General features: G+C 37.2%; 1 protein-coding gene across 1 annotated transcript in view; it reads left to right on the top strand.

Annotated features, from left to right (window-relative positions):
• LOC145769003 (myoferlin-like) overlaps positions 1 to 15,296 on the top strand; it is a 249,109-nt gene that overhangs the window by 172,542 nt on the left and 61,271 nt on the right. Inside the window, exons 27-32 of the mRNA XM_082580605.1 lie at positions 4,295 to 4,444; positions 4,846 to 5,025; positions 5,298 to 5,384; positions 7,987 to 8,152; positions 8,258 to 8,355; positions 12,160 to 12,186. Of these exons, the coding sequence (XP_082436731.1) occupies positions 4,295 to 4,444; positions 4,846 to 5,025; positions 5,298 to 5,384; positions 7,987 to 8,152; positions 8,258 to 8,355; positions 12,160 to 12,186 (708 nt within the window). The remainder of the gene's footprint in view (positions 1 to 4,294; positions 4,445 to 4,845; positions 5,026 to 5,297; positions 5,385 to 7,986; positions 8,153 to 8,257; positions 8,356 to 12,159; positions 12,187 to 15,296) is intronic.

Raw genomic sequence — 15,296 nt, forward strand, 5'->3', positions numbered from 1 at the left:
ACATTGGTGAGCGATCTAATTCTACTAATGATAATGCTCGAGATGTTATTGTGGCGCAAGTTAGACGTCCAGATTTGCCATCATTTGTTGAAGAAAAAGATGAGTTGGATAGTTATTTGTTAAGATTTGAAAGATATGCTACAATAGCCAAATTGGAGAAGTCGACGTGGGCTACCCAGCTAAGCATGTTATTATCGGGACAAGCTCTTGATGTATATTCAAGACTTTCGCAAGAAGAAGCCATGAATTACGACAGATTGAAGTTAGCTCTGTTAAAGCGATACAATTTTACCGAGCATGGATACCGTCAAAGATTCCGTGAGGCAAAGCCTGAACGACACGAAAGTCCAGGTCAATTTATTGAACGGTTGAGAAACCTTTTGTTAAAATGGTTTGAACTTTCGGGGGCCGATCAATCATTGGACGGATTGGCAAACCTTATAGTTAAGGAACAATTCACAGATTCATGTTCAAAAGATCTGTCTGTTTATTTAATGGAGAGAAGTCCAAAGAATCTAGAAGAAATAGCCAGTGTGGCAGAACAGTACTTAGTTGCTCATGATGAAAAGTTGTCGAGTGAAGAAACGTTGTCATGCGATAATGACGAAGAGCAAACAAATAATTTTAAAGGAGGTGCGGTTCCAAGAGAAGTACGTTGTTTTAATTGTAATGGCTTAGGTCATAAGTCTGTTAACTGCCGGAGGAAGACTAACAGAAATCATCAGGAATCGAGGAAGTGGTGCAATCGTTGCAATAGGCAAGGACACGAAGCGAAGGAATGCAAGGATAAGTCGTTTTCCTTACCTAATCAGTCTGGAAAAGATAAAGACACGGACGTTTATCGATGCGGTTGTGCGTTAATGATTCCTGAACCCACGCTTGACGAGGAGAATCCGGATGAAGATGTTTGCGGAAAAATAATACCTGAAGATCACCTGCCAGTAGTGGATGGAAAAGTTGGAGACAAAAAGGTAAAAGTTTTACGTGATTCTGGTTCTACTGGTATAATAGTGAGGAGAGATTTGGTTAAAGACAGTCAATTAACGGGAAAAACTGGCCATGTGACAAAAATAGATACCACTTCAATCCAAGGACCGTTAGCGATGATATCTATCGAAACTCCGTATTGTAGTGGGACTGTGAAAGCGTTATGTTTACAAAACTCTTTAGTTGATCTGATAATCGGAAATGTTTTTGAGAGAGATTCTGAAGTTACTTGTTATTCTTGTGGCAAGAATGGTCACTTTGCTCGAGATTGTTCTGCAGATAATCAGCAACGATCTCACGATGACGGATATTACGAGCGCGAAGAACCGAGGAGAAGAGGCAGGCGACGACCATTTGGAGTTTGCTATAGATGCGGTAGACGCGGACACTTCGCCAGGGAGTGCGTTGCTGACGGCGGACATTCGGAAAATAGACGTTGCCGTGACCACTGCTACCGATGTGGGGAGATTGGACACATAGCCAGGAGCTGCCCTTTTGATGAAAAGGCTTGCTATAATTGTCATAAAGAAGGTCATCTCGCCAAGGACTGTCCGGAGAGGAGATGTTTCCGATGTAGGAAGATGGGTCATCTCGCTCGCCGATGCACTGAAGATGTTGAGGACGTTGGAGACTTTCGCAGAAAACGTGACTATTGTTTTGAGAAAAGCTATCGTTGGTAGATCATGCAACGATAGACTTATGAGAACTGATTATTGAGTAATTAATTGTTTTATGGTGTGTTTTGTATTGATTGTGTTGTTATATTGTTTGCAACAATATTCTAAGGGGGGCGTATGTCACAATCAAGGTGCAAATGCCTCGCGATGGCTTGCTTTGTATCTTCAACGAATGTGCTATTTTCATTATGGAATTCTGGTGCGTTGTGTTATTATCGGTTATGACCTGAAGTAACCTCTGATTGAGAAATTTGTATTATGTAACGTATTTCTTGAATCATCTGTAAGCATGCAAATCTAGAAGGTTCTGTTGTTTTCCATGATTTCTGAGCGTCGTTTGTCATGACGTCATAAGGTTGTTTATCAGTAAATGTCCGATTGCGAAATCGTTATTATGTAAGAATCTTCTTGCGAACGTGACCTTCTAGAGACTTCTGTTGTTTACCTTTTAAATGCTACGTGACCGAACGATGGTTCTTTATGATGTAACCTTCTCGAAGTTACTGGACTGAACAGCCAACTATAAATAGTGGTGTAGTTTGTGTAATGTTTATTCTGAGATTATTATTATGGGAGTTGTATTATGATGAGTTGGTGATGAGAGTTCATTATTGTAGTAGTAGCAGTTGTTAATAGAGGCAAAGATTATTGTTGATCGAGAGTGGAAGTATTGAATACGAGTACTGTAAAGCAAAGTTGATGCTAATATAATTTCTGATTGAAATTAGAATCGTATGAGAAGCTGTGAGTGGATCACGTTAAACTCGATCAATAGTCGCAAGCATTGGAATCTATTGCTGTTTACTATTACTTTGATTAATTGTTGGAAGTGGTGAACCATTCGTTGGAGTCCTTCAAGCGTTTTTATATATCATTTCACCAGTAGAACTGTCCGTGAATTTAATTGACTGCTTTTCGGTTTGACCCATTAAACTACGTCATTGAATCTTTCCAAGTCTTTTTCCTGGTAAGAGATAGAAAGAAAGTGTGACACACAGGAACAATATCCCCGTTGAACTTCATTTTGATAAAACTTGACATATTACTGACAAAGCGTCTCGATGCTTTACCCACAAAGGGAACTGTAAGAACGTTTTTCCATTCACGCTTGTCCGCTTGAAAGTGCGTAGAACGTGAATCCAAAAAACCCCTCAGCACCTTATTGAAAAACCATGTGGGGTAGTAGTTCGCAATAAAATAAGACCGTAAACGATTGACTTCAATATTAAAATTATCAAAATTAGAGCAAATATCTTGTGCTCGCTTGAGCAGGCATTTAATTAATCCAGATTTGTAGGTAGAAGGACATACAGCATTAAAATTGAGAAGGAGGTTGTGGTTGGTTTTCGCCAAACCCAAGTGTCAAATTTGTTTTTATTAATTTTAATTTCGACATGGAGAAAGGGAATGGTCTGGTTGACTTTTTCTACCGTGAAAGGGTAAAGGTTACACTAAATGTGACAAGAAAGCGACCTCTTTACCAAAATTGTATAATTGTATGATACTCACATGCTCGACAAGCCCGACGCCTTGCGTATTGTATCGGGATGACTAAAGCCTACACCAACTGAGTCTTTACCAGTTCTTTCAGCTATCGCCCCAGCCGAGCTATGCCGCAGAGCTGCCACACTCTCCCTAGCTCGCCGGTCACTGGAGCCACTTTATGCGCTCAGGGCTGTAGCCAGACCGCAAAGCAAGGGGGCCAACTTTTTTTAGGGGGGGGAGGGCGAAAAAATTTAAATAATTTTGGCATCTTAACTTCTTAAATACCGGTATTCACAAAATTGCAATATATCAGATTAGTGTTAAGACCAACACTGGTCTCTTATTTTATCCGCTCGTTAAATCACGGCAATCATATTACAATGACCAACATAACACAGCAATTGTTGACTTGTTGTATAAATAGCGGTACTTGTTGTGAGCAAAAACTTTAACTGGCTTGAAGAAGCTAGTGCCGAGGATTTTGATAGGCTATATGATTACATTCCGCCTATACAATCCTTAGCTAGTCTATTGCAATTGCAGTCGCGGATGTTTGGATGCAAACCGTTTCACAAACAAGTCTAAATCGATAGATTTCGATACAGAATGTTCAAAGGCCATAAGCACCAAGTTTGACTGTCTTGGTTGTAACATGCTCCGTCTAGTGGGAGCGTCAACCCTTGTTAACACTGAGAATCCACACTCACAAACGGTAGTGCTAGATCCAAATATATCAATATCTGCTGCAAGGTTGAATACTTCACAGATCAGAAAACTAGAAACAAAATTTATATACACTGATTGGATTGAAGAGAAACAATAAACACTGCAAGATTACGGGTTTATATTTTGTATGCGTTGTCTTCAAAAACCACTTGCTTTACCACTGCACATTTTGCGATTTATCACTGCACAAATTTGGTTTATCACTGCACAAATTGGTAATCACTGACCCTTAGAATTAGTTATGGTACCGACTACCGAGAATAGCGACAGCTGATATCAAATAGCCTAATTTGTACCGGTTTGTAGGCCTGCAGAAAAACCTTTTCCTCTTTGTTAGGTTATCATTCTGTCCCAAAACATTTTTATTTTGCACAGTTTCTGACAATTTTTTTACCAACCTAACACGTGTCTTAACTTAGGGCAAGGTGTCTGCAATGGGGCGAGCCAGTGGAAGGCTAAATTTTATGTTCGAACCGGATAAGACTGAAAGAACTCGGCTAGAGTGGCTGGATGTTATAAAAGAAGATAGTTATGGAGGAAGCATTCTTGTCGCTTTTGAGCTGTACTTGGTATATTTTACTTAAATTGAGAAGTCACATTTAGCTTAACTGTGTTTTTTGCTGTCAACATCTTAGGCTATTTAATGTCTATTATAACCAGATATCGTATTTTCTATGGTTGTCTTAGAAGTGAAAGACTTTAAATTAAATTGAAAAACATTTGAAATCAGATTGTGCCTGATAACATCCTTTAAAAAGTTGAACAGTTTCTAGAGAATCGTTTGCATAATTGATTTTCTGAATCTAAACGGTTCGCACGCTTTATGGTCGAATTGGTAAGCACACGCTCGGCAAAAGCAATATGCTTTTCTAAGTTCTTCATGTAGAAACTAGTTTTTGTGACACTCCTAGCTGGTATAAAAATTGTTAGTATTAATTTTGTGAGCTGATGTCAAGCTATATTTTTGAAGATACATGAAAGCTTTCACATACCACTTCCTCCTCCACGAAAGAGCAACGATATGCTTATGGTCCCCAATGGTATTCGACCTGTCTTGCAAAGAACTGGCATTGAGTTTTTCATTTGGGGTGTTAGAAACATGCAGCCATACAAGTTAATAGCGGTGGACACCCCTATTGTTTTAATACAGGTAAGCATGTCCTACGCATTAGACCAAGTCTCAATATTGATGTTGTCATCATCACAATACTTTGAAATTCATAAAGCTTTTGTCTTGGACTTTGAAAGTTTACTTTTTTAAACCTATTGAGCACTTTCGTTTAGCTTAAATATGAAAGCTTTAGTTTAGACCATAGTCGTGGATAACAAATAGGCTACCTACTGACTGAAACACCTGATTCATCAGTCAGACATTCACTAACATGTTACATGCACGAAAGATCACTTTGCAGCTTTCTTTAGATCGGAAACATTGAAGTCCGTACGAAAACGTTGAAAAATCATAAGAAGAATCCTTACTTTTCACAGCAACTTTACTACGCTGAATCTGTAAGTACGAAGCCGTTCAATTATCACATAAAAATGTTTGCAAGATACCTTACAAAAAATTGTTGAGGTCAGCACAAATTTGTCAAAACAAGAACTGTAGGAAGAGGGAAGCAATAGAAAAGTTCACGTGCAAAGAAGCAAAGAGTGCCAAAAGTGATCTGGGGACTCATCATCATCATTACGTTCCTTTCTCGTATTGAGAGTTGGATACAATGCGCCATTGTTCTCGACCATGAGCTGTTCGTACTGCATTTTCATAACTTAATTTTGTCCATTTAGTGATGTTTGATGTCCAAATCATTCTTGGTCTACCTTTGTTTCTTTTACCGTTTATCTTTCCTTCTATTAATGGAAGACTATCTGTGGACTATCTGGGGACTATCCTTCAGAAGTTTTTTACAGTTAGATATATTAGTTTTCATTTCAAAATTAAAGTAAAGTTTTAAATTTTTTTTGTCGACGGAAGTACTTGAATGATTTATTTTATGATGAAGATTTGAGTAGCTTTTCCAATCATCAGAGAGAGATGAGGCATGAATTTTTTTAATTGTGTTATCAAGCAAAGCCTGAGAATATAGCGCATACCTGGGGATTTGTGTTCCGAAAGCTAGTGCAAACCGCTACTTCCACAATGAACTCGCACAGGTTGTTAACATCTACATTGTGAAAAAGCAACGATCATATACAGCTAACAGCAAAACTCAATCTATCGCATACCAGGAATTAACCTATCAAGGCATTGTCAGTCTGAGGATAAAGATTCAAAACCAAACCTACACCAGTACGTTGCGGATCATAGTTTTACTATAAATTGTCTAATTTTAAGTTTTTGCTCTAATTCTCTATTACTACAACGAACTCGCAGCATCAGACTAAAGTCGATTGTTTGCATCTACATTTGTAAAGTAAATAACGATCATGCTGAAGTGAAACTCAATCTATTGCAAAGGCTGAGAAAATCAAATTTTTATTTTTGTAGCGAACCCAAATGTTTTATTCTCAAGTTTTAAACACTGGTTTGATTAATTTTTCTACTTTTTTGCTAAAACGCAATTAATCGAAAGACGTCACTGATGCACAGTAAAATGTTTTACATTCTTTCACATTGACGCCATTGTGTATAGTGCTGTGGCCAAAGCAAATTTCTCCTTGTGAAAAAGTGTTCGACTGGACTTTATTTCTGTGAACATTTTTCTTTTGAGAAAAATACAAGCAAATTGGGGGACAGTTACTAGAGGCCCACTAGGCTTGAAAAAGCGGGGGTTAAAACCTTGCTAATAGATGCAACCATTGGACTGGACACCATGATAAGTAGATGGAAATTTGCACCGGAAAACTAAGTTTCATAATTTTTGTTTTGAATGCTGCATATAGCCTACTTTCGATCTGTAAAAAAAAAGTTTTTATTTAGAAGTTTTAAGCTTTTCAGTAATCAAAGCCTAATTTGTTTGAAGATTAAGTTAAATGTCTACTTCAATTTCAATTTTCATGCTTTGTTTAAACATGAGTTTTTTTTTACTAAATTATTTTCCTAACCTCAAATCAGAAACTAAGTTAATGCACGTTTGCCCTTATGTTGTCGGTTGAGTTATTGCAATGTGAGTGATATGACTGAGCGAACAGAAGGTTGAGTGTGTTTTAGGTGTTTAGGTTATGTCACCACAAATCTTGTATGTTTGACTTCGCGTTTGGCAAAATTGAAAACGGTGACAAAAAAAAATTGGAAGCAGGCCGTTAAAAACGATTACAAAACAACAATAAATTTTAAAAAAATGTAAGGTATCAAGCAAAAGACAGGTTTTGAGATTAGTAGCCTACGCCACTAACAATAGACAAACCTATTCACATTTACTTCCACATTTTCGTGCGATAATTCATGCATTAGAATATTAGCTTTATATCGCAAATGAACTTGATTAATTGTGAGAAAAACAAGGCCACACGAGCTTCATCGAAAGACTTTCTATCCAAACCACAAAGATTTGCAAATCATCTAAAAAAGTATGAAAATTCATTCATTCACTAGAGAACTAGACAGCAGAATAAAAGAACTGTCAAAGTTGTATGGAAAATGAAGTGTCTAAGAAAATTATTGCATTCCAAAACCATGGCTAAGTTTAACGCTGATATGATACCTCTAACTAAAGCGTATCTTTAGTCATTCAAGACACACAGAGGTGCTCTCACGATATCAGATTAATAAACATAATAAAAACCATACTTTATTTTGGTTCCGTTGGGACGGCATAGCGTACACTGCTATCACATATGCAAAACAACAGGAATCGTCAAAAGGGCAATGGTTATCGTCATCTGTTCTCATTATTTTGGCAAGTGAAGCGCTTTGCCGAGACACAGTCGCTTGCTCTGGAGTGGTGTCAAATCAACGATCTTTCGAACGTCAAGCAGACGTTTTCACCATTCGGTTACATTGCCTATCATTGGTTTAAAACATCTTCAAAGAAAGAGTCGAAAAAAAAATTTTTGAATTCTCAGCTACAAATAAAATTACGAAGCAGATTATTTTTTTGCTTTTCTGGTAACTGAACAGTGAACATGTGGGTGAATATTGCAAAAATAAGACTTTCCACGACATTTTCAGAACATGCCAGTGGACGAGTTATACTTCCCACCGATCGTTATTCGAGTGAAAGACAATCGCAAGTTTGGTAGACGCCCGACAGTGGGACAGCGAATCATTAGTGACGTCACAAAGTATCGTGTCAAACCAAACGCTGCCGAATCCGTGCCAACAGATACAAGTGAAGGTGAGATAGATCTTTTGAGACAGTTCAGTTTAAACATCCTGAAAACACAAAAATTACTTTCAACATAATGTCAATTATTTATTTTGATTATTTTTATATTATCAGATGACAGTCTTGAAGTTGAAGTCAGAAACGTCAAAATAGAAGTAGATACAAAATCAAAGAAAAGCGTGAATTTCTCTTTTTTTAAGAGATTGAAACAGGTAACACTAAACGACTGTGATATAGACCTAAATACTGCTTTAAAGAAGCTGCATCACCTGTTTATTTTCCTCACCAGCATTGATTGTACTTACCGGATTGGTAACAATGTAGCCTTCTATTATACTTTAGTTAACATTTTTTCGGTTTACCATTAACAATAGTTACGTTCTGGGATTACCAAGGTAAAGCATTATTTGATAAACAATTTAACTTTTATCGCAATTAACACAGATTATTTATTAAATGTTGGATGAATATTAATTCTGTCTAACTTTAAGGATTGGATGCACTAACAGTGGATCGTTCAACTGGCCAATAAACCATATCTCATGAAAATAATGAGCTAAGTGTGAAATTTTATATGCAGCAACCGACAACTTACAGATCAATGTGGTTAAATTAAGCTACCACGGACACGTTTTCGCTCAGTCACGCTACACATGAATGAGTTTGAATTTTAAGTAGCCTGAAATGATCTGAACTGCTATCACTTTAGAAGAGAATATGTATAAGAAGAGATGAGCAAGATCACCTGCTTAAGTCATCTTGAACATCACTATTAATATCAAGATTACCAAGAATATTATGTGATCTTGAAGGTCAAGATCACTTTTTTTTACGTATCTTACTTTAAAAAAAATACACTTTGTGATCAATGAAGTGATAAAAAAGATGTTGCTCTTAATCAACTTGGTTAAAACCAGTTAGTAGGCTATTGCTAACCTTTGCTTTCAACTTCTCGAGCGCTATCTTAAGAACTGTTTAAAAGATAGTAGGCTTCACTGTTGCCATTCAACTGTTGGCGTAAAATCGCAACGTTACGCCCAAGGTCTAGGGTTATTTAAATACTGAAAAAGTTACAAAAATCAAAATTTTCAATTAGCCCTAGTTTTATTTTTTCTTTGAAGTACGTGCTTGAACTATAAAATTTTTCACCAAATTTTTGTCTGGTTTGTGTGCAAAGCTTTTATTCGTGTTACTAAGTAGTTTAGACTTTCACTGGTTTATTTGAATATTTATTTCACCATTTATCAATCTGCTGGCAACCTTGGTACTGTTGTTCTTTGAGGTAGTCCCATTTTATAGAGCTATACAGAATTTACGACAAAGTAAAAGACAAAGCAAAACATCATTATTTTAAATAGTGACCAAGAGATGTGCGATTACTTTCTACGTTGGATAAAATAAAGCTTGCAAACTAGGCTATTAAACATAAGACCAAAGCAGTTGAGATAAACGCAATAGTCTAGCTAGCTAGAGTCTAGCTAGACGAAACTGAATTACGAGGTCGCTTCCAACTGCACTAACATAGGCAAGGGGCCTGCCCATCAAGATGATAAGGATTTATTAGGTTTCGGTAGCAAATTTCTATCGTTCCGGTTAAGTGCATTGCATTGTTTTGACGTAATTTTTCTGTAACAACTTTCTGCTGAGGTGCGTTGATAGTAATTTGTTTCATTTTTTTAAATCTTTGTTTCTGACCAGCTTATTCTGTGATCTTCTTTCAACATGTGTGAACATAAAGCCGATTTTTTATCCTTCATATTTTTGACAGCCCAGCGATGTTTTTCAACCTGAGAATTTAATGCTGCGTTCAGTCAAGCCAATATATACTGATGCTTCGAAATCAATGCATGGACTTTCGCCATCACCACATTTATTGCGAGGTGGAGTAGGATCTTTAAGTAGTGATTAAATATTGCCGTTGGTTCGAAAGGATTTTATAACGACTTTGACTCCAACGCGGTTCAGTGCTCGCCTTATCGATCCAGAAACCCCTTTGTATGTGGAAAAACTGTTAAAATTTGTGCTGGTGGTTTGTTTGGTGCGACCGTTGGTCGATAAATTAGTGTGCCGTTTGCCGTTTTATCCGGAAAATCAAGTTTCCATATGTTAAAAGTATAAAGAAAACGAGGAGGTTGTACTTCAAACATATGTCGGATTGGCCCATGAAGCAAGCTTTCGATCTTACGGATATCTTCACTGCAGTGTATGAAAGTTGATTTTGATTATTTAGGTTTTGATTTTTGCATTGAATTGACTTTAATTTTTTTTTTTATTCTTCAAATGGGTTAGTTATAGTGGTTTGGTGACGTACGTGCTCAAAAAGGCGAATGAGACTGTTATTGTTTCAATTCTAAAATTCAAACGCTAGCGAAATATATTTTTTCGCTAATAATCGAAAGCATTGATTAGCTGAACAAAATAGTCTTTAAGAACAACAAAAATATCTTCTGTCGTTTAACAATTTTTTTATTGGTGAGTGAAAATTGCCAGCCACATAACTGCAGAAGTAAAAAAAACTAATGTCACATGAAAACATAATACAAAGTCCGTAATAAAACATCAAACCTTAGCACTAATGTTTTTTAATCATTTGTAAACAAAAAAAGTTCGTTAAAGGCTAAAACAGATTCTTTAACAAGTAGCTACACCCACGTCGTTGTAACTCTATTGCCCAAACAGCTTTAACACCCATGTCGAATAGCCACTAAAAAAATATTGAAAAATTTACATAAAGCAAAGTCATGAAACAAAATTTTTGAATTATGATACATATTTTATGAAAGTTTAATTCTTAAATGAAAGAAAACCAAATGAATCGAACCATTCACAACCCAGTCTCTAATCAAGGGATTACACTTGGTGCATAGGAAAAAGGTAACCGGTAAAAGAAGTTGCTTAATCTACAGATTTGGTTAATCCATGAATAATTCACTGTTGGTGCATTCAATTCTTAAAGGGATACTAAAGGAAAAACCTGACTTGGCAATTTTCCACGTTCTTTGTGTTTAACTTGCTACCATAAAACGATTTTCAATAAAATTTTGCCCCATTGCGGTCTGACCACCATTGCGCGCGTGCTTTTGTCAGAGCTTTCAAAACCAGGATGGGCCTGAGCAGCGAAGCGTGCGACTGCACAGTCTACGTAACAAAAGACGAGCAATCAGCTGATCACGCAACAGTTGTTACTGCCGGCGATTTAACTGTAGGCTATGTATGTATTTACATCAAAACATCAGATTTCAACGTCAAAACATCAGACAGTTTGCTCAAAACCTCAGATCTGATGTAAAAACATCAGATGTTGTAACGTGGCTTTAGTTGTTGCTGTCTTTTGTGACGTATTTTCAAGCTGTGTTTGCACTTTTTGGTCATTTTAAAAAAAATAAAAATAAATGAAACATTGGACTTTGGGCCTTGCCAGCGCCATTGAAAACAAAAATTTTTCGGTAATTTTTTTTGAAATGTATTCTTGAATGTTCAGTTTACGCATTTTAATGCTTAATTCCCGTTTGAAAATTTCATTTAGTATGCCTTTAAGTAAGTGGTTCCACAATTTGTTATTAATTTTACTTGAAATCAGAATTAATTATTAATTTTACTGGTTACTAATTTTATTTAGTTATTAATTTTACATGAAAACAGCGTGTTTAACGAGCTGCTATTCAATTTTGATAGGCCAAGTTACTGTGAAACGCATAAATTTCATATATGTTGATGGTAGTTTATATAAACATCAGACTCAATGACAAGACAAGAAAATAGCTGTTTCTTCATCATTCTCCATAAATAAAAACGTAGGCTAATTTTTTGTTATGAATCAATTTTTTACGTATAGTCTGGCCTACTGTTCTCAAACATTACAAGAATGAAGACCTGACTGTTTAAGTGGTTTCATTTGTTAACAACGTAACTGTTTTCATTATACTATACTGTAAATGTATCACTATACTTAGTTTGATAAGACTGCCAAAACATTGTCAGTACAATGGTAAACTTAGTAACTTAACTTTTTTAAGGTGATAACAAAAGGGACCATCACGCGGGTGAGTTGATAGCACCGGTCATCACTAAGAGTTGTTCTTGGAATGTTAAACCTACTTTTGGGTATATTTGGGGGCGCTGATTTCAAAGATGTAATCAGTTTTTTGATATTATCTTTAAATTTTGCGATATCATACATCCCTATGACGCTGGATTTTACCTAGTCTTTATGTACCTTGGTTTGGTTTGGTTTTAAATCGTTATCCTCGGACTGACAAAGCCTTGGTAGGTTATTCCTGGTAGTTGCGCATACTTGTAGACTGTAGAGGCTCTTGACGCAGGGCCGGTTACCGAAATTGACAGAGTGAAGTTTCCGAGTGTTGAAGTCTTGTTGCCGGGGAATTATTCCATTTACTAGGTGCCGCTGAATGGAGAGCAGTCCTGAATGCGTTGCTCAAGCGCACAACCCGAGAGTCGAACCAGCACCGCGAGATCTTGAGCCGGGCGCGTAACCACTGAGCTAAGGGGCCAGACAGAGCAACAAGACCAGAGTTCTTTTAAAATTTAAAGACATTTTATTGTAAAACATCAACCTTGTTGTATAATAATGTTATTTTAAACAACTCAAAGCAGTCAAATACATCATAAGCTCAAGAAATGTGTGATAAATACGTCCTGTAAGGTCTATACATCATCAAATAATTCTCTTTCATAAAGCTTTCTCGAGTAGCCTATGTTAATCCAAGGTAGTTTCTTGCACGCTTCAACGATAAAAGTCCATAATGTTGACATCAAAACCGTTATGACGACTACTAGTTCTACATGGTTAACACCAAAGGAATCAATTGTAATATGGTAACAGAAACTGAACGCACCCTGCCTGAAAATCGGAAAGAGATCTTATTTCTCATTTAAGTGAATTTTATGTTTCTATACTAACAACCTGTCGGAAATAACAAAAGTATCGTATGAACCTACTATTTGATAGGATTTAAAAGCAGAGTTGGGTTGCTGGGAATATGAGTTTGACAAAACAACGGCTTTGTATATCAAAAGCTGGTTGCCAGAGAAAAGAATCGTCATCCTTCTGTTCATACAACCATTGTTACTTGCCTTTAACCAATATCCTCCCGAGCCGAGTTTTTTATTTATTTCTTCAAGGTAGCTTTCTTCATCTCTTGCCTTGTCTGAACCAGGCATCGATGGCCTCTGATAAATAATTTAGACCAAATATTTCTACTATATGTAGTAGGCCTAAGAATGATTGTTTCTTCCTTGTCGTTAAATTGTTGCAGATGAGTTTGGTTTGTTTGCTAGGTGCCCGCTTTGCCACAATTTTACCAGTTATAAAAAGATGTATCCGTTTTTGCTTTCCGATTACATGGCCGAGAAATTTATATGGTCTGGTTTTGCTGTAATCTAAACAAATATCTGGTTTGCTTCACTTGGTGCAAAACTTCTTTATTTGTCTTCTTTGCAAGCCATGAAGTACGTTGCATTCTACGGAACCACTACATCTCAAAAGCGTTACTTTTCAGCCATTTTTGTTGAGATATTCCTGGTTTCAGAATTGTATCGAAAAACAACATAAATATAGCAATATAAAATTTGTCTCAAGTGAGATATTTTTATTGCAAAGAAATGGTCTTCTTTGTTGGAAGCTTGTTTTTGCTTGGGCTGTTCATATATAGGCCTATGTTGAGTTCTGTTTCGTCTCTTGCATCCTAATACACCATAGTCCATAAGTAGGTTACAGAAGTATAAAAATTTTAGACCTGTTTAAGAATTGTTCCATTAACTGATAAATTACTAGAAGAAGTTTTAGCTTCTTTATTCTGTGTTATGACCATTGTTTCGGTTTTCTTTTCTTGCTCTTCGTACACTCAGTATCCAATATGTTCTGCAGTTTTACGTCCGAGTCAACTGTCAAAACGGTGTCGTCAACATATCGTTTGTGGTGAATACTGTTTCCATCAATATTAATACCTCATTTCATACGTCTTACTCTTAAAATTATCTCACTATATAATGCGATTAGGTCGGGTGATAGCACACAGTCTTGTTTTACTCCTTTTTGAAGGTTGTCAGACCACTCGGCATACGACAACTCAGCAAGTACATTTCAGCTACTATCCAAGTCAGCAGAATGAGATTTTCAGCTAACATTAAATTAGCAAGTGATGAAACTCAACAAACAACCAAAGTCAGCAAATGGGATATCTGCAATAACCAGTTTAGCAAGCGACAAATCAGAGAGTTTAATTCCGCAAGTGACATCTAAGCAAGTCCTAACTTAATAAGTTCAAACTTAGTAAGTCCGAACTGAGGATCGTCAGACCACTCAGCATGCGACAACTCTGCGAGAGCTTAAACTCTGCAAGTATATTTCAGCTAACTGTCCAAGTAAGAAAATGAGATCTTCACTTAGCATCCGGCATGCTTGGTCATCGTTTGCTAAACAGAATTTGCTGACTTGTGGCATGCCAAGTGTCGGCTAGCTCAGCTGTTACTTGCTTAGTTTCATCATTTGCCAAATTCAGCCACTTGGTGAAAAGTTATTAGCTGAATATTGTCACTTGCGCTCAATTGTCATTTTCTCAGGTCGTCGTCGTCATAAATGGAATTCTGAATGGAAGTCAAGCACCACCAGACTCTATTCGTTTAACCCCGACGCCGACACATGCCCCATCGGTCTAACACTACCAAGACAGGCATGGGTGCGCCTCAACCGTCTCCGTACGGTCGTCGGGCTTTTCCGCTCAACCATGCACCAATGGGGAATGGCCTCTTCCTCCTCCTGTGAATGTGGTGCCGAGGATCAGACCGCAGACCACATCATCAATGACTGTACCATCTTCAAGCCACCTAACGGAGTGAAAGGTCTGCGTGTCATGGATGATGAAACCAAAGACTGGCTGCTCTCTAGTAGCCTTCCATTGTAGTCCGGGAACATTGTAAATCTGGGGTGGTAAAAGGATAGGCCTTCGGCCCCAGAGGCTCACACGACGACACATGTAGGTGACTCTAAGCAAGTCCTAACTGAGCAAGTCCTTAGTGAAAAAGTCCTGAGTAAATCCTTACTTAGCAAGTCCTTACTGAGCAAGTCCTTACTGAGCAAGTCATAACTGAGAAAGTCCTTCCAGATCATATTGTCGTGTTGTTGTTGTCTCGG

This window comes from Aplidium turbinatum, chromosome 4, assembly GCF_918807975.1.
Source record: "Aplidium turbinatum chromosome 4, kaAplTurb1.1, whole genome shotgun sequence".
In the NCBI taxonomy this organism is placed as follows: domain Eukaryota; kingdom Metazoa; phylum Chordata; class Ascidiacea; order Aplousobranchia; family Polyclinidae; genus Aplidium; species Aplidium turbinatum.